The sequence below is a fragment of the Indicator indicator genome, chromosome 5 (genome assembly GCF_027791375.1).
Source record: "Indicator indicator isolate 239-I01 chromosome 5, UM_Iind_1.1, whole genome shotgun sequence".
Taxonomy (NCBI): Eukaryota; Metazoa; Chordata; class Aves; order Piciformes; family Indicatoridae; genus Indicator; species Indicator indicator.
In genome coordinates, this window is record NC_072014.1 from 22,266,272 (window position 1) to 22,288,882 (window position 22,611).

Here is a 22,611-nt window from a genome sequence, read left to right on the forward strand (position 1 = left end):
AGGTGTCATCCTTGTTAAATAGCAACCTTTTGAACTATGAACACATTTAATATTTCTCAGAAGTCAGTATGCACTATATATAGAAGAGCCTTCAAAGAATTTCCAACCAAAAATGAATCCTGATTGAAAGAGGTGCCTGCTTCCCTGTGAATCATAGTGTCTTTCATGTGCAGTAGCGCTGTGTGTGGATATACTCTCTGTTGTCTAGCCGCATTTCTCACTTATTTTGGCAATGGGTAATAACAAGAGATCTGTCGGTTAATTGGGCACAGAGCATCCAGGTTTAGTCACTTGTCAAAAGAGTTCCCTAAATACTCTCTTAGCAGTTACATAAGATGTTTGGAATTCTTACTTCATTAAAAAATACAGGATACAACATACCAGGACTGTTCCTAGTAGTCAGTCACTGAGGCAGCTAGGAGGCAGCTATAATTCATCTTCAGAGCTCTCCAGAAATTGCATCTAGCTCTAGCTCAGCAATAATGTTTGTCACCTGTGTATATTTCTTGAGAAAATGATGCAGATCTGTGTAACTGCTTCAAGGCATGTGTTTCACACTGTTATTTGGGTTTGAGGCCATATTACCTCTAAGCCCTCCAATGCTTTTATCCAGGAGCAAGTACCAGTCACCACCACACAGGTACATGGAAAATTGATCCAAAGCTCTGAATTTCCTGGGTCACAGTACTTAAAGCTATTTTAAGCCTTAGGCTCAAAAAATAACTGTAACTCTTTTGCCCTACTGGTAACAAACAAGAGAGCCTATATAACATGGCTCTGTCTAGATATATAACAATGAAGTGGATAAAAAAACCAGTGAAAACTACACCAGGACATAGTTTATTTTCTTGATTAGGAAGATACTGTACTTGTAAACTATGTAGGAGTATGTAGTTAGATAATAAAGAAGAAATGCTAGTGGCCAGAAAAGGTCTGTAGGGGGTTCACAATGAACCAAATCATCACCTTGTGTTTTGCTGTGTAGAGGCTGATAAGATAATTATCTGTTTTCCTCCTAATTGAAGATAATTTTGAATTCAAGTCTGCCTCTATGGGTGTTTTGGAACTAAAATACACTTTTGTTAAATTACATTGGATGACTGATACTTTTTTTTGTTCTTTGTGAGCTCTCACACTTACTCATTTCACCTTTTGGACAGACACGGCAGATGGCGTTTCTCAGGAGCTGTTCTCTGCAGGCCTGGTCGATGGTCATGATGTAGTTATAGGTAAATGACATTTTTGTTTGCAGTTATGCTCTTGTGACAAGTTTGTGCTAAATGGATGGATTTTTCTAATGCTGGTTTTCACAAAATCCTTTTTGTGCTAATTATGCTTTTATATATGCATAGTTCAGTCAACAAACCAGTTTTGATACCAATCCAAGGATTGCCTTTGGAAGTTTGGACTCTTTAGTGATATGAGAGAGACAATATAATACAGATGTCCTGAAGGATTATTTACAATTGAGTGATTGGTCATTTTTGTACTAGCTTAATTTTTTTGTTTAAGAATAAAATTATTTTTTCAGTGGGATTTTGGAAAGTGTTCTTTTGCAGCCCTGAAGTTGGTAAGTATTCTGTTCATGGAAGTAGAAACAAGCCAGGGTTTAGGATCTATGGAAGTTGCTTCTAGAGATATTATTTCTTTGATGGAATAAAAGGTAATCAGAAATTTCAGGCTACTGAGAGGAAAGATACTTCTCTAGTTTTCTATTCTGTGCTTTGGTTATTATTTTTATTTTTTAAAAAACTAAATTCAGTACCCAACAAAGATGATTAATTTGGAAGTGCTTAGTTCCCTGCAGTTGCTTCTCTTCTGGTTGTTCAAAACCAGTAGATACGTAGTTGCCAAGATAGGGAGCTAGCAGATACTAAATTTATGAGAACTGAATTGAGAAATGCTAGCAAATCAATGTTTGTGTTGTAATCAGAAAAGTTCCTATCAATTAGTTCAGCTATCACTATCAAAATTCTCAGTGATATGGAGAGCACATGCTTAAGTTCATCTGACTTGCCTGGAAGATTGTCTAAATACATTCTCAGTGTGTTTGTAGGTTAACTAAAGTATTTCAGAGTGAAGCCAATACTTCTGTGTTGCTTTTGTACTTGCTTTTGTATGTTCAGAATGCAGGATAATTCGATCTGATCTATTTCTATGTCTACTTTTAATTTCTAAGAAAAAGTATTTATGGGAAATTTGCATATGTTTCAGGCTACCAGACACTCTTAAATTGCTTCTACTGTGCTGTGACTATAAAGGTTCAAGGAAGAGGGGTAGCTTGGCCTTGATTCATTTCCTTTTAAACATCCAGTATGAAAAACGTTGTTACCATACTGCTGCTGATTTTTTTGTCAGAATTTTCATTGCCACAAGATACCTTACTTCATTAGAAATAACAAATAAGTAATTTCTTTTCTGGCTAAGAGAAGAGTTGTTATCACTTGGCTATCCCACCTGCCTGAGCAGTCAGCTAGCACTTGTATGTTGCACAGAAGTCAATAGTCATGGTTGGAGACGCTGCAGTGCAAGTCCTGCTAGCACCCAGTAAAACCCCTTTTCCCTTCTTCACTCTTCCCCTTTTCCCTTTGCTGAAAGGTTCTCTTCCAATGCAAAGTGGACTTTTATGGAAATGGCACCACAAATGGGATTTGTTACCATCTTTCAGGAGGAGTGATGGAGGAGAGGCAAATGAAGATAGATATCTCTTATGGCTTTAGTGATTGGACTTTGGTTCTCGAAGAAGCACAAATATTTGAACAAGTAAGGTTTTCCCTAGCAGACTTGGTTAGAGACACTGTCTAGTTAATAATAAAAGTTTATTTCCTTGCTTAGTTCCTGCTTTGATTTTTAGCATTATGATGACAGTCCATTCTGTTCTATTTATGTGGTGTTAAAAAAAAGGAAATCAACTTTCTTGTATGTAATGAAAGCATTCAACTTAGATGTAATCTTATTAATTATAACCAGTTGATACATCCATTTTTCTGTGATATAATTTACCTTGAGTTCCACAGACAGCAATTCTTGCATGACTTTGTACTATAGTTTTCACTTGTATCTGCTTCACCTGTGAAGTTATTAACATTTTGATATGTTTGAAAGTTGTTTCTTCCTAGTTGATAATGACTTAGGATTTCTTATTTTACTGAAAGGCAGGTTCTGCAAAATGCAATTTACTTTCTATCTTAAAAAAAGAATGTTAGGCAAGTTAGAATATGTTTGTGATTTGCTTTGGGAAACCTGGCTAAATGTTGTGTGGGTACGGAATATAACAATTTGCATGCAAGTATTGCAAATTTCAGAATTTCACTGTATCAATGTAGTCAAGAAATATTACAGTCCCTTAGTTGAAATCAATAGGTCATATAAGAGAGCAGATGGTACTTAAAATGTAAATCTGCTTACAAAACTAATGTTCTGTGTGAAATGATTTTGCCACCTTATTCATACGAAATTAGAAGGTTTAAAAATCTTACATGTAGGAAGAGGTTAGTAGTATAGAAGAGCTTAGTAAACCTGCTTCACCAGAGGAACTGATTCCATTAGCTTCCAGATTGAAAGCATCTGATAAATAACCTCTCACATTTCAGCTGAAGCATGCAGAAATTCAGCCTCTATAACAGGAATGAAAACAATGTCTCATAAAAGTTGTTCTTGCAGTTTCGTTTAATGGATCTTGGAACTTGTAGAGACTTGGAGAGAAAAAGAAAGGTTAAAGTACTCATGCTTATGTTGAACTCCACAATTTGCTGGTGTAACAGCTGATTTTCTGAAAGGGCACTTGAACAGGAGTCAGCAAAAGCTGTTGTGTAAAGTTTGTCCATGGCATACGTGAGCTGAAGCTGTTAGCGGCTTTCGGCCAATGTGTAGGTTCTATAGAATATACTGCTAAGCATCAACATGCTTCACCTCTTGAATCTTGCTGGATTTGCTTCACTTAACACAGGCTTCCCAGGAAGATTTCCATTCTGATATGTAGTTAAGTTCAGCAACCTGTTCTACAGAGAAGCAAAAATCCCACCCTGCATGTTCAGTTCTGGCTTCAATTGACTGGTTTCTGTTCCTATTGACAGTATCATGTTTCACAGGAGGTCCCTAGATCAAGGGAATGAGTGCAGAGAATGTTGTTCAAAAGCAGACTGGAGTTTGCATTTGCAGAAGAGAATGAACCTTGGAGCTTATATGTGGGCATTGATATCTAGGTATTTTTATGCAGTACCAAAATAGCTGTGTTAAATCATATGAAAGATTTTGGAATATTTTCAAAATACATTTTGAGATAAACATGTCTCTGTGTGTATGTGCCATATGTGTATATTAGCTAGTGAACATTCATCTAGTAGTGCTTTGTTATATTTTTGATACTGAGAAGGACTCTCAAATCCTATCAAGTCAGTTATGTTGAAAATCACAGTTGCAATCTGATTTCACTGGTGTATACAGTGTGCATATAATTTCAAAAAAGCCCTAGCCTATACTTAATCTTCTATAATCAGAACCAGAAGGTGTATTTACAGATACTAAATTGCAGCAAATGTATCAAAGAATACTTCCCTGCTGGAATACTGCTTAAATAAAAGCCTTGATATCCACACCATCAAGAAATGCACCTGCCCTTTGCTTATATTAGTGGTCCTTTGTTTCAGGCATTTTTATCAAAAAGTACCTGTGAATTCTTTGAGCATCATGGAAGATGGACCCTCACTTTTAAATACACCCAACATTAACTGTGTGTAAATGGATATCTGTCTTTGGTGTTGGAGCCAGACCTAGGTAACCACTTAGTAACCAGAGAAACATATTTTAGTCAGAACAAAATCTTCCTATTGAAATGCCTAATGTGATTAGAAAGAACTGAGAACTCCACAGATTGTATTTTGAAACAAGATCACGTTTTGAAAGTAACAAACTTTTTTCATCAACATCTTACATGTTTTTATAGAAGTGTGAATACAATAAATGCCATAATAGTTTGTCTAAGATTTTTAGGGTTGTTGGATTGAAGAGGGGCATGGGATAGCCTTTTTATTTGGTGAAGTTACTGTGGTGAGTGGACAGGACTTAAGTTGGAATCTACATTTTTAAAAAATTAAATGGCTGTGGATGGGTTATTTGTCCACGAATGCAGGGAACATGTATCTGACAAAATCCAGAATGACATTATTTCAAGGGATGTTAAACAGTAAGTACTATGAATGGTTCTTAATTAATCACAGTATTAAAGCATTTGAAATGGAAACAACTGACTGTCTTGCAGTATCGTACCTGGAATTCTGAAAGTACTTTCATACTAAAATGGAAGAGGAGAAAGTTTGTTAGCACACTGTTTATAACAACATTGATGTTGTTACAAATGGCACAAACAGTGCCATTATAGTGGCACTGATAATTCAATTCATAGAAAAGCCACAGAGTTACACAGTGAATATCCTTTTGTTTTCCTTGGGTTTGCTATACATTTGCTTATAGCTAGTTTACTTTGCTGCCTTGTGAGATTAATCATCGTTGAAACTGAATGAAGTGATGCCTTTTGTTCAGCTAATTTCAGTTTATCATCTTCCTGTAATCAGAAAAAGGGCTAGCACTATATGAATAGAAAACATACTGCATTGATTTATGTCTTAAAAGAGCAGGGATGTTGCTATGGATAGGCACTACCATTTGAAGGCAGCAGTTTTTTGAGATGCACAGATTTTTGTAATCTTTGAGGGCATTTGTTAATGTGTTTTGTTTTTTTCTTGTGTCTGTCTGTTCTTCTGCTTCAAACTGAGCAAAATAACTGGATTTTTAGTTAAATGTATCATGTTTTAATGTGTTCCAAAGCTCAATGTGCCCATAAACTTTCTAATGTGAAAATGCCTTTATGGACACTAACGACTTCAAATGATTGACTAAATACTTTGTATTTACTTTTTAATTTATTATCCAGAAAGGAAACTTAAAGATATAATAAAAACCTGTCTGCATTTTAAGGCTTTTTGTAGAAGTTCTTGTGCCTTCAATGTGTGCACATAACTCTATCTCTTTAGCAAGATATGTACATGCATTACAGGTAGGAGAGTGTCTCTAAAATCCCCGGGGCCTAGCTAAAGATTTTAATATTTCAACACATCTGACTCATTTAGAGCTAATGCATTGAAGGGTGACTCAGAATGACTAGACTGCTGGGAGTTCTGGAAGGTTCAGGTATACCCACAGCTAATCAAGCTTTGCATCTAATTGTGCCTTCAAAGTTATTTTAGCTATAGGTAGTGCACATGAAAAGGTGCACTTGAAAAAGTATATTGTGTGAAGCTAGCAGGTTTCATGCAAGTTCTCACCTTGTTGAATTTTCACTGTGGTGGAAACAGAGATCCAAGGTGAAAAAAACTCAAGTTATTATGAGAGGTGAATAATCACTGCTGCTGTAATGGTGATTGTGGCAGAATTATAAATGTATGCTGTAAAAACTTTTTCAAGTGTGCAAATTACATTCTACATATATATGTATATTCATGTTTCATAGTAAAAGTTCTTGTCTTACAGCCATGATCAAGTAAATAATAATTTTTAGTTACTTTATGAAAAAAACCCAAAAGTGGAATTTGCCATTGCCTTCAAAGTTCCTTTTTTCAGCATATAGTCCACCAGTTCCTTCTCAGCTGTGTAAATGAGGGGAAAATAATCCATCTGCTTGTTGTTTGGCTTTTGCCTGATACAGTAGATTGTAAAATATTAGGAGTGTATTCCCTGCCCTCATAGGTCTGAAATGTAGTTCTGTGAATTTGAATCAGAAATTACAATGTAAGTAATGTTCCTCTTTTCAACAGTAATTTAGCTGCTGTCATTTGTTTCCTTGGCATTCACTTCTCTGCAAGTGGTTGGTATGTCAAAACAAGGATTTACTGAGGTTCTTCAGACTGGTTCTTCAGTCTATTTGATAACCTAACTCCTGCACACCAGGGAGTCTTTTCTAAATATATTTTTCCTTGTTTCAAGTTTCAGATATAAGGTATTGAAGTAGCCTGGCTGCTATTTCATCTTCTTAATAGTTTTGTCAGAACAATATCTATAATTCATAGCAGAACTCAGGACAGGAGTTGTGAAGATATGATGGGGAGAGGAGATTACCAAGTAACAATAAGCACAGCAGAATGTAACCTGCCTTATTGCTGAATAGACCTACATTTCAACTCTAATCCAGCCTGATGAAGGTTATTTGTTAGAGCTGTCTTCAACTTCTTGATGACTGTCAAACTGTTGTCAAAACCTTTGTCTGAAAGCTCGTACTTGCTTTCTATATTCAGTTACTGGCAAATATTTTTTTTTCAACCTTATACTCTGACACATTCTTTTGTATAGAGAATTTATGAGCACAATTTACTGTCATGTATCAGGCTTGTTAAATATCCCTGCTAGCAATGTTGGGCATAGTTCTAAATTTTTGTTTTAAATGTTAATTTGAGACTAGACTGAGGTTTAGAATGTTCAGTATCATCACAATTCTTTCCTTAAAATTAAGGGGAAATTGTGAGGGGAAATTGTGAGATCTCTGTCCAGGAATTCCAGGGAGGAGTAGATAATTTACCCCATTAGACATATGTAATGCCAGGGTCTGATGAGCATTTAAGTATCCAAATATATATATGTTCTACTTACCTTTTTATAACACTTTGTTTTAAATGTGCAGTGGTTTGCCTAAGTGTTCTTCACACATTCTGGAGTGGAAAAATCTAAATTATCAGCCTTTTATTTTTTCATAACTTTCTGGGACAAGGTACAATTTTCCAGTTATGTTAATATTTTAAGTAATAAAAACAGTGTGACAATTTCAGTTTGGGTTGGTTTGGTTTTGGGTTTTGTATGTGTGTTGTTTTTTGTGGTGTTGGTTGGTTTGGGTTTGGGTTTTTGTATGTGTGTGTTTTTGTTTGGTTGATTTTTTGTTCTCACAGATTGTAGAATGTAAAACATTTCCTTGGAATCAGATATCCATACTCAATAATTAAGAATTTAGAAGTTTAATGTATTACTGAAATGGAAACAGGTAATTATCTAGCACTAACTTAATTCATTTTCCATTTTGATGCAGTGCTCCTGTTTCATAAAACACATTGCTTCTGTTGTGTTGGGGATTTTTCCAGCAGCAACTACCCAAAGAAAAATGAAATCACTTTATCACCCTTCAGTTTTCTAGTCTTTGTCTGTGCTTTATGGGCTTATAAAGGTCAATGAAGAATACATATCCCTGATGTCTCTTCTGTGCTTTTGTCTGTTCCACTCTTGAATAGCGCAGCATAAGTGGTTAGTTGTTAAAGCTTTGATCCCACTGTTTTATTCCCTTCCTCCTTTTGTGGAGCAAGATATCCTGACGCCAAACTGCTAATTAATCTCTTTAAAAGTGTCTGAAGACATGAACTAGTCTAACCCTTGGGTTTCTGTATAGAACACATGAATTAATACTGAAGTTAAATCAGCACTGGGGGTAGTGCAACTTGCAACTATGGCTGTTCTGTGCATAATTTGAAGTATTGCTTGTCTCTTTACTATTGCTGGACATTGGGCTATTCTTTGGGAAGTGATGATTTTTTTTATTTGGTACGTTTCTTGCTCATGCCTGGTACTTTATATGCACATGAAACAGCATACATTCCTAGGTTTACAGTATTTGGGCTCAGAAACCATATGAACCACAGGGCTCAAGTGGTTTTAATAACTACTTTAAGCTGTGCAAATTGCACTGTGACATTGTAGTTGTGTTCATAAGGATGCTGTAGGAAACCTATTTTAGTCTCCCAGTCTTCTTTTCAAGGGAGAACTGCTTTGGCCTTCTGTTGTCCTGCAGCTGTCCTCTTTAAGCTGTATTTTCTGATTTTTGAAGCTGTAGATCAAGCTGTTTGATACTCAAGTATCAAATGTGCAAATGGAGACAGTTTTCACTGTCTGTATCTAATGATTCAGCAGTGTACTGTGAGAATTCAGACAAATTTGTGAGGCTTAATCTCCCTTTGATAAATTCCTAATGACAGCCTCTTCATAAATAATGTATTCTAAATGTTTTTAATGTTTCTGCCTTACCAGGGTCCAGTAGCTTCCTCAGTAAAGAAGCCAGGCTTGCTGTTGATCTTTCTATTTTCTTTTATCTCTTCCTTACAGGAATTATATCTACCTTCTTGCAGTACTCTGGCAATAAATGCTTGTTATGTAGCTATCACAGATCTCAAAATGCTTTAGTGTCTCCCCTGCTACAGTTCTCAAGCAACATAAACAAAGGGATTTTATGGCTAGTATTCTGAATGGGTGAACTAATGGCTGCACTTGAAAGGCCTTTTGGACCTCTCTTTGAAAAGGCTTTTCATTTTTCATGCAGACAGTTTGTGAACTATTAGATAATATTAGATACAAATAAGAAAATCAGAGATCTGGAGTAGTTGTTACCAAAGGCTCTAAAGGCGGATTGCTTTGATTGTTTGTATAGTATACTAGAATCCAGTGCTAGCAAGTTTTTAAAACTTAGTTTTTAATTTTGTTCTGAACTTGCAAATGCAAGTCTGTGAAGTATAAATGAATGTATGTATTTCAATTAACCTCTTGCAATATGTGAAACCATCTGGAGAGTGTGCACCTTTGTAAAGGGTCTGGAGAACAGGCCTTACGAGGAGCAGCTGAGGGAACTGGGGTTGTTTGGTCTGGAGAAAAGGAGGCTGAAGCGACACCTTCTTGCTCTCTACAACTACCTAAAAAGAGGTTGTAGTAAGGTGAGTATGTTGGTCTCTTCTCCATAGTGACAAGTGATAGGATGAAAGGAAATGGCCGCAAGTTGCACCAGAGAAGATTTAGATTGCATATTAGAAGAAACTTCTTCACTGAACGGGTTCTCAAACACTGCAATAGGCTCCTCATCACTGGAGGTGTTTAACGATGCATAGATGTGGTGCTAGGAGACATGGTTTAGCACCAGACTTGGTAGAGCTAGGTAATGGTTGGACTTGATGATCTTAAAGGTGTTTTCCAACCTAAATGATTCTATGATTTTTATAATAAATTTGGCTCTTTGGAGGAAAGCCCTGCCAGCAGCTGAATTTTCAGGTGGGATAATTCCATTGGAAAGTATTCCCTGCTACTTGGGTATCCTGCTTCCTAAGACTCATAAAAGAGAATACAGTGTTGATCTTCATTAGCAGACTCCCAGGGAAGTTAATCATGTAGATTACCATGTATGAGATGAAAATGGCAAACTAATTGCCTACAGTTGGAGAAGAAGGAATGTTTGAAACAATCAGCAGGAGAGCAAATAAATCTGTGGAGCTTTGACTTTGACCTCTAACAGCAGTACCATCAATGAAGCATGGACAGTGGCTATTTCTTACAGACTGAGCTTTGGACTACATAAAAATTATTTAACTTTTCATTTATTGCAAGTATTTTTCATTTTTTTCAAAGTATGTAATCTTTTAGGGTTTTTTGTGGCAGCTATTTTGTGCCTGAATGATGCTTTCCTCATATCTAAATTTCAGGATTACGATATGCAATAGCTTTGTCCAAATCGTTGAACCTAAGCATACTGTGAGAAGTTCCTCATCCATTCTTTTCAAAATGGAAAAGAAGATAAGTCATCATTCTTTTGAGAGCACCCCAGAAGTACCATCTCAAGCTTTGGATTCTGCTTGTGTCTATGTCTATGCCAGATGGCTCTGGCTCAGTTGGCCGGGTTGGCATTGTACTGGAAATAGTTCTACTGTACTTCATATAGCTTTATTTACTGACTCATTAATTTTAACTTTTCCAGAAATTTTGCCTATTCAGAAGCTATTAGGGTTAGGCTTCATGCCATGTTAAGAATTTTAAATTAGCAGGCAGAGTCCTGTCACATTATAGGAGCACAGGGCATGGTTAGTCTCTTACATTTACTTGTGATCTTGAAGATGGCCTTTTTTTTTTTGTTCCGTTACCTCACCTTATATTGATTACTTACTTCAAAATTATAACTGATGTCCTGATGTTGTTGGCCAAAATTGTCATACAGCAAAGAGTAATGTGTAGTATATTCTACTTAAATATGCATGCTAGAGAATTGTAGTTATGTGGAAGTTTTATATTTATTTATTACAATTGCAATTAGCAGCCTGTGTTGTGTATATTTATATGCTGGGTTTGACTGTTTGTTCTTTTGCATCTTCTGCAAGTGCAGACACTTCTTTTGACTAACACAACCATTTGTCACTGAGCAAAACCTGCAAAAGAACCTGTAGTGTATAGGTTGATTACATGTCCTTCAGAAGCCTTCTGAAGAAAGCAGAATGGCATTTCATTTATTGTTGTGAACAACAAAAACCCTATTGTGCTAACTGCTGCTAATGTTTTAAGAGGGCTTTTGCTCCAAGGCATGATTTGAAATATATTTACCTGAGCTTAGTACTGACAGAGGTTAGTCCATCACCATTTAATCTTTCCTGCAGTTGACTTGTTCACATTTCTTCTTCTGACTTTTACAGGAGTGTGGCCAAAACATCTTGAGAAAATCCTGCAAAGTAAAATTGAGTCTAATATATCCAGGCCTTGTGAGTTCTCAACAGGATTTGAAATTGTCAATTAGTGGTACTTGCAGGCAGACTGATCTACAGTGACTTCCAGAAATACAACATCCAAGGCATGACTTCAAGAGTACTTCAGAGAAAAATGGCTTTGTCAATAGGAACTTAGAGATGAGGATTAAAGTAGAATTCAGAGGCATATTTTACAACACTCTCTACTTTTCCAAATAATTTAAGTATCATTGAAGAGAACTGTTCCTACCTCTCTAGAAACTCATAATGTGAAACTTCTTTTCAGTTGAGGAAGAGCATTATGCTGCTAAATTGACTTTGTTCACTGACTTCCCATAGAAGAATTGTTGGGAGGGTCAGGAAGGGAGAGGTGATGAGAGCAAGATTGTTATTTTCATCCCTTGCATTTGCAGATGTAGTTGGGTTCATCTGCATTTAGAAACTTTAGGTTCATTTTTTGTATTTTAGAGAAATTAATAATTTGTATGTGAACTGTGCTAGGAGGATTAGTGAGTCTCAACCTATTAAATTGTGTTCCTTGATGAAAAGAGCATAAATTTAGTAGCTAGGGGATATGTTCATCAGTAAAGTTTAATAGAAGTTCCACTTCCAAGTTTTTTTTCTTTCTTCCCTGACATGGTCAGTAGTTCTGAATAGGGCTGAACAGTAGCAGCAACTGCTTGTATGTGAGAACATTGTTTACTGTTGTAAGTGTATGCCTGGCATTAATTTCTTTGTCTTCGAGGTGACTTTCCTACTTAGTGGTCCAAACTGCATAGGTTTAGCAGTAGTCCTAGACTTTTAGAAGTGTGTTCTTAAGAGTGGGAAGTCAGTTACAATAAATGCAACTGGTGTCTTTGTTTAATTGCATTTAAGGTAGGATGACAATTCCACTGTAAGGTACGTTCTTGTGAGGATGTTTTTATGTGGTTAAGATGGGATTCCTAAACTCTCTGGAAAAATAATTAGAAGGAGGGACTTTGAACTGCTTGGATGGCTTTTGCTGCCTGTGCTGCAATCTCTATTTCTAAAGAAAGTTACCTAAACACCTGCAGTTCTTGGATTACTGTTTTTTGGCCTGGATGACTGTATTAGGCACTAGAAGATTACAGGTACTAGCAGAGTGCAGATCTTCAAGGTGTTTAGATGCAGAGACACACGCCCAGTGCTGTGTACTCATTGAGATCCTAGAACCTTTGGCTTGCAGTGAGGTGAAAAGGAATTTAGAGGTTGTCTAATCTCTAAAAACAAACTGTATTTTAAGTAGTTTACTCAAATGCAGACTTAGGTACCCAAATTCAGACAGTTGACTCTAATTGTTGGCCTTGCATTCTAAACAGGGACAGAATCTAGCAAAACAAAAGTAAAAATGGAAAAGATACAACAGGGCTGTGTGGTTTTGCTGGGTAATTTTGTGCACATATTTGATTCTTAGTTAATTACATATGCTTTCAGATATTTCAGAAAGAGTAGGCTTTTGGAGGTACTTACATCCATAGTGGCTTGACTGAATGGGATTAATGAGATTATTTTGGCAAAATCATTTTTATGGCCATTCTGTAGCAACCAGAAAATGTAGAACACAGAGTACCGAAAGTCATAGATGAAGTGTGAGTTTTACTTGAAAAATGCTGAATGCATACAACTGAAATTGAAAAGGTCTTTGTGCAGGACACTGCAGTTGTGACTGTCTTTAATGTAAATTTGTATTCTAATATTATGAACTCTTTGTACTTCTGCTTTCTCTTTTTGAAGCATAGCCTGAAAACATCTGGCATTACTCCCTTAAATCCTCCTAATCTTATGTTTGATTAAACATACCCCTCTCTATTTATGGTCTGTTAGAGAAACAAAAATAAAGCATATTTTATATTCTGGCTTCAGATGTTTCTCTAAAGTTTTGGCTTGTGTTCATATTGAAGGTAATGACAGTGAACAAATAAAACTGTGTCCCTCTAGCCTTTTAATGAGCACCGCTGTTTGAAAAACCAGTTTTGTTGAAGAATGTGATCCATCTAAAATGTCACTCCTTGTTGTTAATTAAGTACGTAACAGAAAGAAGTCATTAGGATCTACTCTTTACTATATTGCTAGTTTATATTTTGCTATTGCTTTGAAATTTTTAATTTGTTCCCTGGTAAAGAATCCACAGGAAAGTTAGGGGTTTTTAAAACTGTGATACTACTTGTGAAGTCCTTAGTGGCTGCTTTCCACCATATGATAGTTCATTAAAACACTTGCTGACAATGGATTGCTGTTTGCAAGTGCAATGATAATAACAACTTTGCCAATAACTTTGATTGAGGGCAGCTGGAGGTATTTGCATTCAGGTGAAATAGCCAAGCAGCATGCTGACTTGCCTTAGTTGTTGTACAGCTTTAATTAATCAGAATTAAATTAAAATCTGCCCCTCACTGAAATACAGTGCACATCTGAAGCACATCTTTTTGTAACATAAAGTTAGAAATCTTTGGATTTAGGACCCAATCCTTAATCTGTAGCACTGTACCTCCACTTCAGTGAACCCTGCTAACTGTAGCTGTGGCCTTTTCTCCTCTCCCACTCCTCCCCTCTCCCACTCCTCCCCTCTCCCACTCCTCCCCTCTTTCTCCCCTCCCCTCTTTCTCCCCTCCCCTCTTTCTCCCCTCCCCTCTTTCTCCCCTCCCCTCTTTCTCCCCTCCCCTCTTTCTAAATACATTTTTTTACAGGGATTTGGGTAAGCCAGAGCTGCTCCTGAATGCATTATCCTATTTTATAGATTTTCTATCCTACAGATAGACATAAAAAATTGAAGCTATTCTTTCCATCCTGGCTTTAGGAGGTACAAGGCTGAACACTCCTTTTTGCCTACATGTGAGGGTTTAAGTATTAATTACAATGACAAGCATTATCTGTGTTTGTATGTATTGTAGCCAGTAGGAGGTGTTGCAATAATGTGTTGATTGTGGAAGTGAATTGTGTAATTAAAATAAAAACTGTTTGTAATGAGTGGAATAAAGGATATTGTGAATAGTGAGGCTTTAAAAAGAGAAGGACTTTCTATTACAGTGCCTGCAGTTGAATTCATTTAACCGTGAAGGTTAATTTATTTCTTTCCAAAAAGGGTTCTCTTCAAAACGTACCCTGTGCTTGCTTTTAAGGCTTGTTTTTAGCTCAAACACCCTTTCATCCTCAGTCAAATTAAAAAATAGATTTATCAGCTATCCTGGGTGCCATTTCAGTGGTATAGAGAATATGAGACCCCAAAAAATTTAACTTCCATTTAGCAGTGGTAGATTGGCCTAATTGTTTACTTCTCAAAATTTCCTCACCAAATGCCATACTTCTTCCTGAGAGGCCAATTTGTGTTACTGCACAGTGAATCAGAGATAATCAGGCACAGTAGGAGTGAAAATTTTATCATCGTGGTATTATAAGATGGAGGAAGCAGGAACCTGAGCTCGTAGCAGTAGGACATTCAACATGTGAATGTTTGCTATATATCCTCCACTTTATGAAGACTGTGGAAAGTACTGTTTATGGAGATAGTTTCTTGTATCTCTGCTTTATGGTACTTACCTACTCAGTGTAGGGAATGTCTGATACTTAATACCAGTTTATTTTCTATTTTTAAATCTTGTCTGAACAGCTCTGCCAAGCATAGAGTCTTTATCTGATGCTGATGTCCTGTTGGCATCTTGTGCTCATGAGTCAGTCTTGAACAAAAGCTCTCAACAGTTTGGTCTGCATTAGCTCAGAAACATAGACAGCTGAAAGCTGACAGGTTTTTGGTCAAGATCAGTGGTAGCCGTGTTCTAAAAAACAGACCAATGTGTGACTTGGGTGTTTTGACAGAAATAGGGTTTATCATTTCCCTACCTTTGCCTCTGTTTTGAAGGAGTAAATTATTCCCTTCCTACTTTTGTTGTGGCATACAGCTTCTTTCTCTGAAGTCTTAGTCTCTGTAGATCTGCTTATTGCTGTTACATGACAAATCTCAGTTATGTTTACTAAGAGCATAGTTTGAAGATCAGTTCCTTTTGTACCATGCTTACTTTTGATCATTTTCTTTTGGTAATTGTAACAGTGTGAGAGCTGAAAATCCTTCCCACCAACAATAACCAGGCTAGCTCAGTCTGGAAGCTTTCTTGCATGCAATAGTGACTTATTTACATTCGTTTGCTTCTCTGCTCTAACTTTGTGAAGAAAAATTAAAAAGACAATTTTAAACCATCACAGTAGTGAGCTGTAGCATGTCACTAGGAGCCCAAAAAAGGAACAGAAGTTTGAGAGGACAGTGACCTCAGCCTTATCCTAGAACTTTGTGCTGATGGGGGCCCTGGCTATAGTGCAAAAAGGATTTAAGTCATGACAGTCATCAGCTTATCCTTGGTTGTGGGATTCTCCCGTTTACCTTGCACTTGGATTTGAGTAATTGCTACTTGTGTGTGGAATAGATTAAGCTGAAAATTAGTAGCTTCTTTGGGTTTGGTTTTGTTTTGATTTTTTGTCATTTGGTTCAGTTCAGAGTCACAAGGTACTAGTGAATGCAAAAGAGAGGAGACAGGGACCTTGACAGGCTGGAGAGCTGGGCCCAAGCCAGCCTCATGAGGTTCAACATAACCAGGTGCAAGGTCCTGCATCTGGGTAGGGGCAATCCCAAGCACCAGTATAGGCTGGGCAGGAACTGGCTTGAGAGCAGCCCTGAAGAAAAGGTCTTGGGGATGCTGATGGATGAGAACCTCAACATGAGCCACCAGTGTGCATTTGCAGCCCACAAAGCCAATCACATCCTGGGCTGCATCAAGAGAAGCTTAGTCAGCAGGTCAAGGGAGGTGATTCTCCCCCTCTGCTCTGCTCTGGTGAGACCCCACCTGGAGTATTGCATCCAGTTCTGGAGCCCCTATTACAAGAAAGATAAGGATGTGCTGGAACATGTCCAGAGAAGGACCACAAGGAGGATCAGAGGTCTGGAGCACCTCTTCTATGAGGACAGACTTGAGAAGGTTGGGACTGTTCAGTCTGGAGAAGAGAAGGCTCTGAGGAGAACTTACTGTGGCCTTCCAGTATCTTAAGAGGGCCTACTAGAAAGCTGGGGAGGGAATTTTTAGTGCGTCAGGTAGTGGTAGGGGGAATGGAGCAAAAATAGAAATGGGTAGATTCAGATTGGATGTTAGGAAGAAGTTCTTCACTATGAGGGTGGTGAGACACTGGAACAGGTTGCCCAGGGAGGTGGTAGAAGCCCCATCCCTGGAGGTTTTTGAGGCCAGGCTGGATGTGGCTCTGAGCAACCTGATCTAGTGTGAGGTGTCCCTGCCCATGGCAGGGGCGTTGGAACTGGATGATCCTTGAGGTCCCTTCCAACCCTAACAATTCTATGATTCTATGGTGACCCAACTGCCCTCTGATTTTCAAATGACAGCTAGAGAGTGACTAAATGATTCAAGTGGTAATTTACAGACATGTATGTGTGTAGAGCTCGGTAAGAGATTCAGCATGAGGCTTGATGTCACGTTGAATACAATTTCCTGTAAATAATTGGTTTTCATGCTTTATTTTACAGTTGCTGCTAACTTACAGAAGATAGTAGATGATCCAAAGGCCTTGAAAACATTGACTTTTAAATTGGTAAGTAAAAGCATGAAGGGAAGAAAAGCTAATTATCACAGTATTCACATAGAGTCTGGATCTTATCTCATTTACAGCTCTTTTGCTCAATAAATACTTGGAGAGATAAGATGATTGAGATTGCCATGTGTAGGAGAAAATAATCTAACCCGTTTTGACAGGTCATTAGGGATATGTACAGTCATACAGCTCTTTAACTGTGCAGGAGAAAGGAGGCTCATTCACATGTGTTCTGAGGAAGTCTGAGGTTTATATGAGAAACTACAGAGAGAAAAGTCTGGGGAAAATTGCAGAAACAAGCAATGAAAACTGTAATTAGGTTAACTCCTTTTCACCCCCAAATCCCACAGATCTGCCCTGACCGAAGTGTTCTCTGCTAATGGACATTTTATTCCAATCACATTTATTCCAACATTTGCCACCTTTCTTCTTGCATGCAGGTTGCCCTCTCCAAATAACCATCCATTCTTGCAAGATGATCTTACTCCCACTGTATTTCATTACTGTTTCACCCTCCTCACCTTTTTCTATCCCTGGTTTTGGGTCTGGGACTGTTTTCTGTGCTTCATTTTATGCCCTGGGCCATGGGTCCTAATTTTAGTTGATTTTGATACTATCATGATAGATCTAATTTAATATCAATACATTTACATTACAAAACTTAATTCAGAATTTGGGTGTTGCATTTGGGTTTTATTTCTTGCTAAAATTAAATTGAAAATTTTACACATCTAAAGCTATTGAATGGTTAGCTACATAAATACCAAACTCTTACCATTTAGCTTTTAGCACCTCTTGCTGAGTAACTCAGCTATGATGAAAGACTCGACTGAATATGTTTTAGATAAGCAGGTCTCCAGAACCACAGCTTTGTTTATAAAAGAAGCTGCATCAGATGGGCTGTGTAGAGACATTTTTAGAGGGCAGGTAACGTAGTTGATGATAAGGTGTTCATTGAGGTTTGTTCTTCCCATGTATATTTGAAACTACTCAAAACTATATTTTATAGTGTAGCTTTGAGTAATTTTAACTGAACAAATTATTTGGACTCATTTTTCCTCTATAGTCCAGTAAAATAACCAGAACTCACACAGTTCTTTTGAAAAGGGTGTTTGGGGTGGGGTTTTGTTTCCATGGCACTTACTATCAAAATATAGTTTAAAAGCTGATGCTTCTCTTTCTGCAGCTGATCTGTGCTCTGCTGTCTACACATCTGACTTAGATTTATTGTATAGTCAATGGCACCACACCAAGAGTGTTTAAATACATAGATACTCCAGAGGCTCTGTAGAAGTCTGGATTTCTAGGCCACACACTTAAAATAGAGGCTTGAGATTCCAAAATGTAATATCCTCATAGTGTCCAGTTAATGTTTATATATGTTGGAAACAAAGCTACTTGAAAATTTAGATAGAGGTATTTCTGTCACTCACTTGGATTTATTGTTGGGGTGCAGTCAATGTCACATGGGTATTTCAGATTCCAGTGAGTGCTGTTATAATTTTATTCCTTATCGTAATCACAATTAATAGACAATCCAAAATCTGTCTTTGTACCTTCTCAAGGTAAGTTCCACTGGCTAGGTAACAATTTCTGAGGTTAATTTTTAACCTAGGTTTCCTGCATTAATTCCCTGCTTTCTGGGAAAAGAACATAACCACAACAAGTCTCCTAATTTATTCTTACCCTTGAATTAATTTAATATATATTCCATTTTTGCCTGTTTCTACAGTGTGTAGTGGAGTTGCTAAATGAGTTTTTGCCTAGGAGAACTCTCTCATTTGTTTGTATGCCCCACCAAGTCTTTGTTACCTCTTTGCAAGGTCTCACTGAATTTGAGAGCACTTGTATACAACTTGATTAAATACATTTTGTCAGTAAATATTTTGGATAGATTCATAGTCTAAAGGTAACCAATCCTGTATCCATTCAGAGAATTCAATTGAAAAATGCTCTTTAGGAGTAGTTACTATGATTTGTGGACAAGGAATCTGATTAGCGTCTCACTCCTTGCAGATTGCTTTTGCTGGTGTTTTGCTGGTATATAATGTTCCAATTCAAAGAGCAAGCCCCTTCATCTTTGGAGATAAAAAGCCAAACCAAACCAAACAAAAAACCCTTATCTTAGCAGGTTTTGTCTTTACTGAGATGGTAAAGAAAGACTCTAAAGAAATGTGCCAGGAGGAATCTCTCTTTATAGGCTGGATCTTCCTCTTGCATAGGTTTTTAACAGCACATCTTTTATCTTACAATGTCATTCTACAGAACATATGTAGTATTAAAACTCCCTTAGTTGCCTTGGCTAACACAGAGTGATTACTTCCTTGCAGGATCCAGCTATCTATACTTTGGGAAGGAGGCTGCTTTTGTACATAAGTAACCTTAGCAATACTCAAGAGTGCACAAAATTATCATGTAGCATAATTTGCCTTTTATGTAAGGATTTTTCATAGGAAAAAGGGAGGAAAAGTTAATGAAAGAATGCATCCTGTCACTAAACAGCAAACTGCAAATACTAAGAGCTTTTCTTTCAAGCTGCTATTTGTGTATAGTAGTTGTACTTATGCTAAGCAAAAAATATAAGCTAATAGATTCCAGGGGCAATAAATGTTAGTATATATTGATAAAGAAGGCGTTTAAAAATCTGTTTGCATCTTGGTATGTTACTTGGCATGGCTTTGAGGAGATTGATAGCTAGCCAGAGAACACAAGGATTTAAAATCCAAAGTTCAAATTCAATGTATTTAGTAAATTTTGAGATACCTTAAGAAATTACAGTGATCTTTTCACTTGCTGCTTCAGTAGAGTAAGACCTGTAAAATACTCTCTGGAGGGAGAACTTCTGTTTTCTGTGTCTAATCAAAGTAAATTTGAATGAGTAGCAGTCACGAAAACTCAATGGATAATGTCAGTCAGAGTAGCTTCTGTGCAGTCTGAGGGCTCTTTTCCTAATACTGCATAAACACAGATCAGTTTTACTAAAGTGTTCAATTGCTACTAATGCATAAAAGGATCAAGGGCATTTTTATAGGGTGAACCAACTGTTCTGACTTTTTGTTCTGGGGATATACCAAAGAGTCTGAAGGCATATGTCATAAGTAATTTACCTTTACACAATATTCATCCAATTGTTTTATTATTTTCATTTATCTACCACACAGGTGAATGTGTAAACCCCTTTGTTTAAAATGTAGTCACTTCTGTCCTACAGAAGGAAATTTTGTATTTAAAAGGAAAAATGTAAAAATATTTTGCCTATAGTGAGTGTAAACTTTTAAAATCAAAACTCAAGTAACAACTCAATCCTGAGCAAGGTGGTTTTGTATTCTTACCATTATTTGTGAAAAGCAAACTGATTACTTGAGCCAGTTTGTGCTGGTACAGATTTTACTAAAGAATCTCAATTATATAGTTTTAAGTACTAGATTGTACTGTCAGAAAGCAGCTGTCCTTTTGCAAATATTAGTATTTGCTTTTCATAGTCCAAACACACTTGATACCTGGACTGGTGAGACATTAGGCATCTCCAGCACAACAATAGAAGGCAGATTCTATAAATGTGAATTATTTGCTCTTTCCTGACGAAAAGCAGATTTGACTTCAGTCCAGAAAGTTTGGATTAAAGAATTTGGGTCTTTAATTGTTAATTTCTCAGTATTTTGTTCATAATTTTTAATAGTGATGAAGAGAGTGTGTTAAAATTAAGGCTGCAGTTGGCTGACACTGAGAGAGGGTGGACCAGCAGTCTGAAAAGTTTTCTTCAAGTAAGCTGTTTGCTCACCAGGTGATACGGACAAAATTTATAGCCTGGCTGTCAAAAATCTCCTTTGTAGCATGATTTACTAAACGTTTCTGTTTGTACTTGCAGGCCTCTGGCTGTGATGGCACTGAGATTCCTGATGAAGTGAAACTGATTGGGTTTGCTCAGTTAAGTGTCAGCTGATGTCTGTCCCTTGACCTCAAGCCGAATTATGAGATTGTGAAGAGGCCAGCTTAGATGCAAAGGAAATTTAATGCAACACACACTGAGTTCTGCTTCATTCTCTAGCAATTCACAAAGTCAGAACAAGCAAAGCCCACAACTACACCGCTGCTACTAATGCTCAAAATGCTACTGAATGTCTTTTAGCAGTTGATTGGAATTTCCCCTAAGTAAAAAAGCCTGTGGAAACGCACTCAGGTGGCTATATTTATTGGTTACAAAAGGAATTTTCTATCAAGCTTACTTCTTTCATAAACTTTGAGTGATACTATTTTAAGTGTACTTGTGGCTGATAATACTGCCTCTGTTCTATTTAGAAATTAACATAAGAATTAAGAATTATTAGCCAAACTTGAATTCTAGTTTTAAAACTGACTGTGAATTTTATTTTTCATATATTTATGCATTACACATCCTAGTAATAAGGAAATTATTTGACTTGATTATGTGCTATTTGCAGTTAATCTCCCATTATTTAAAATAAAGTTTCAGGAATATCTTTGAAGTATTTGGTAACTTCTAGGGGTTTTTTGGTTATGCATTAGCAAGCTTTTGTTGGTTGTATATCTGAAAACCAGTCCACAAACTGATTGTCTAGGGAGTGAGAGGTGCCTTGCAGACATTAATGTTTTAAGAATGTGCCTGAGGCTCCTTAAATAATCTCCATTTTCTAGAAGTTCCATACATATTGTACAATAGCAAGGAGGGGACATACAGTAGCAAAGGTGTAAGAGTATTTTGACTATGCTTCATTGCAGAGTCTACAAGCTAGGACTACTTCAAACTGTTGTCTTTAAGGTAGACTGCTTACTGTGTCCATCTCTGATCTGACGTGTCCTTAATGGTGGAAACTGGTTTCATACAGGTGATAAAAACTTGAACAATGGAACTGAAGCTTTACTTGAAGTTCTGCAAAATACCAAGGTGAAATGAAAATAATAGGGCTTTGTGCAATGATCAAGTAAAACTCTGTTACAAAGAAAACACTTCTGACCTAAGTAGTCTTCTGTTAACCTGTGACAGATGTTATGGAGCTAGACTTTCAAATCTGGAGATGTGTTTCTTGGAGGTTACAATTCAAGCTACTTCCTAGCTAATCCTAGATAAGCGGCAGCTCTTTAATATACTGAAAATGGCAACTATATATTATTAAGAAAAATTATTTATAATGCCTTGTCATAATTGTTGAGGTGTCCTAGAGCCATTTGCATAAGACACAATGTAATCCCATCCCATCCTACTGTTTACATGATGATTACTCCAAGATGACTGCAAAGGTTAAAAAAAATAAAATAAAAGTGTATTGCACAAATGGATTTGTATTTTGAATTTCCATGCTCTGCGTGCGTTTTGATGGCTGTGTGGCAGGATGCTGTTATAAATAGCTGCTGGCCTTAATGAGTTTAAGGGCAACACCTAGGGAAGAAGGGGAGAAAACACTGCTTGTTCGCTTATGGGAGATGGTTGCTGTTGACTGCTTGCTTTCCAGTGGTTTGC

The 22,611-nt window shown here is 37.0% G+C and overlaps 1 protein-coding gene across 1 annotated transcript in view; it reads left to right on the forward strand.

Moving 5' to 3' along the window:
* The window catches only part of STK39 (serine/threonine kinase 39), a 94,865-nt gene extending 73,790 nt beyond the window's left edge, over window positions 1-21,075 (forward strand). Inside the window, exons 15-17 of the mRNA XM_054381027.1 lie at window positions 1,161-1,229; window positions 17,068-17,132; window positions 21,001-21,075. Of these exons, the coding sequence (XP_054237002.1) occupies window positions 1,161-1,229; window positions 17,068-17,132; window positions 21,001-21,075 (209 nt within the window). The remainder of the gene's footprint in view (window positions 1-1,160; window positions 1,230-17,067; window positions 17,133-21,000) is intronic.
* The last annotated feature ends 1,536 nt before the right edge of the window (window positions 21,076-22,611 follow it).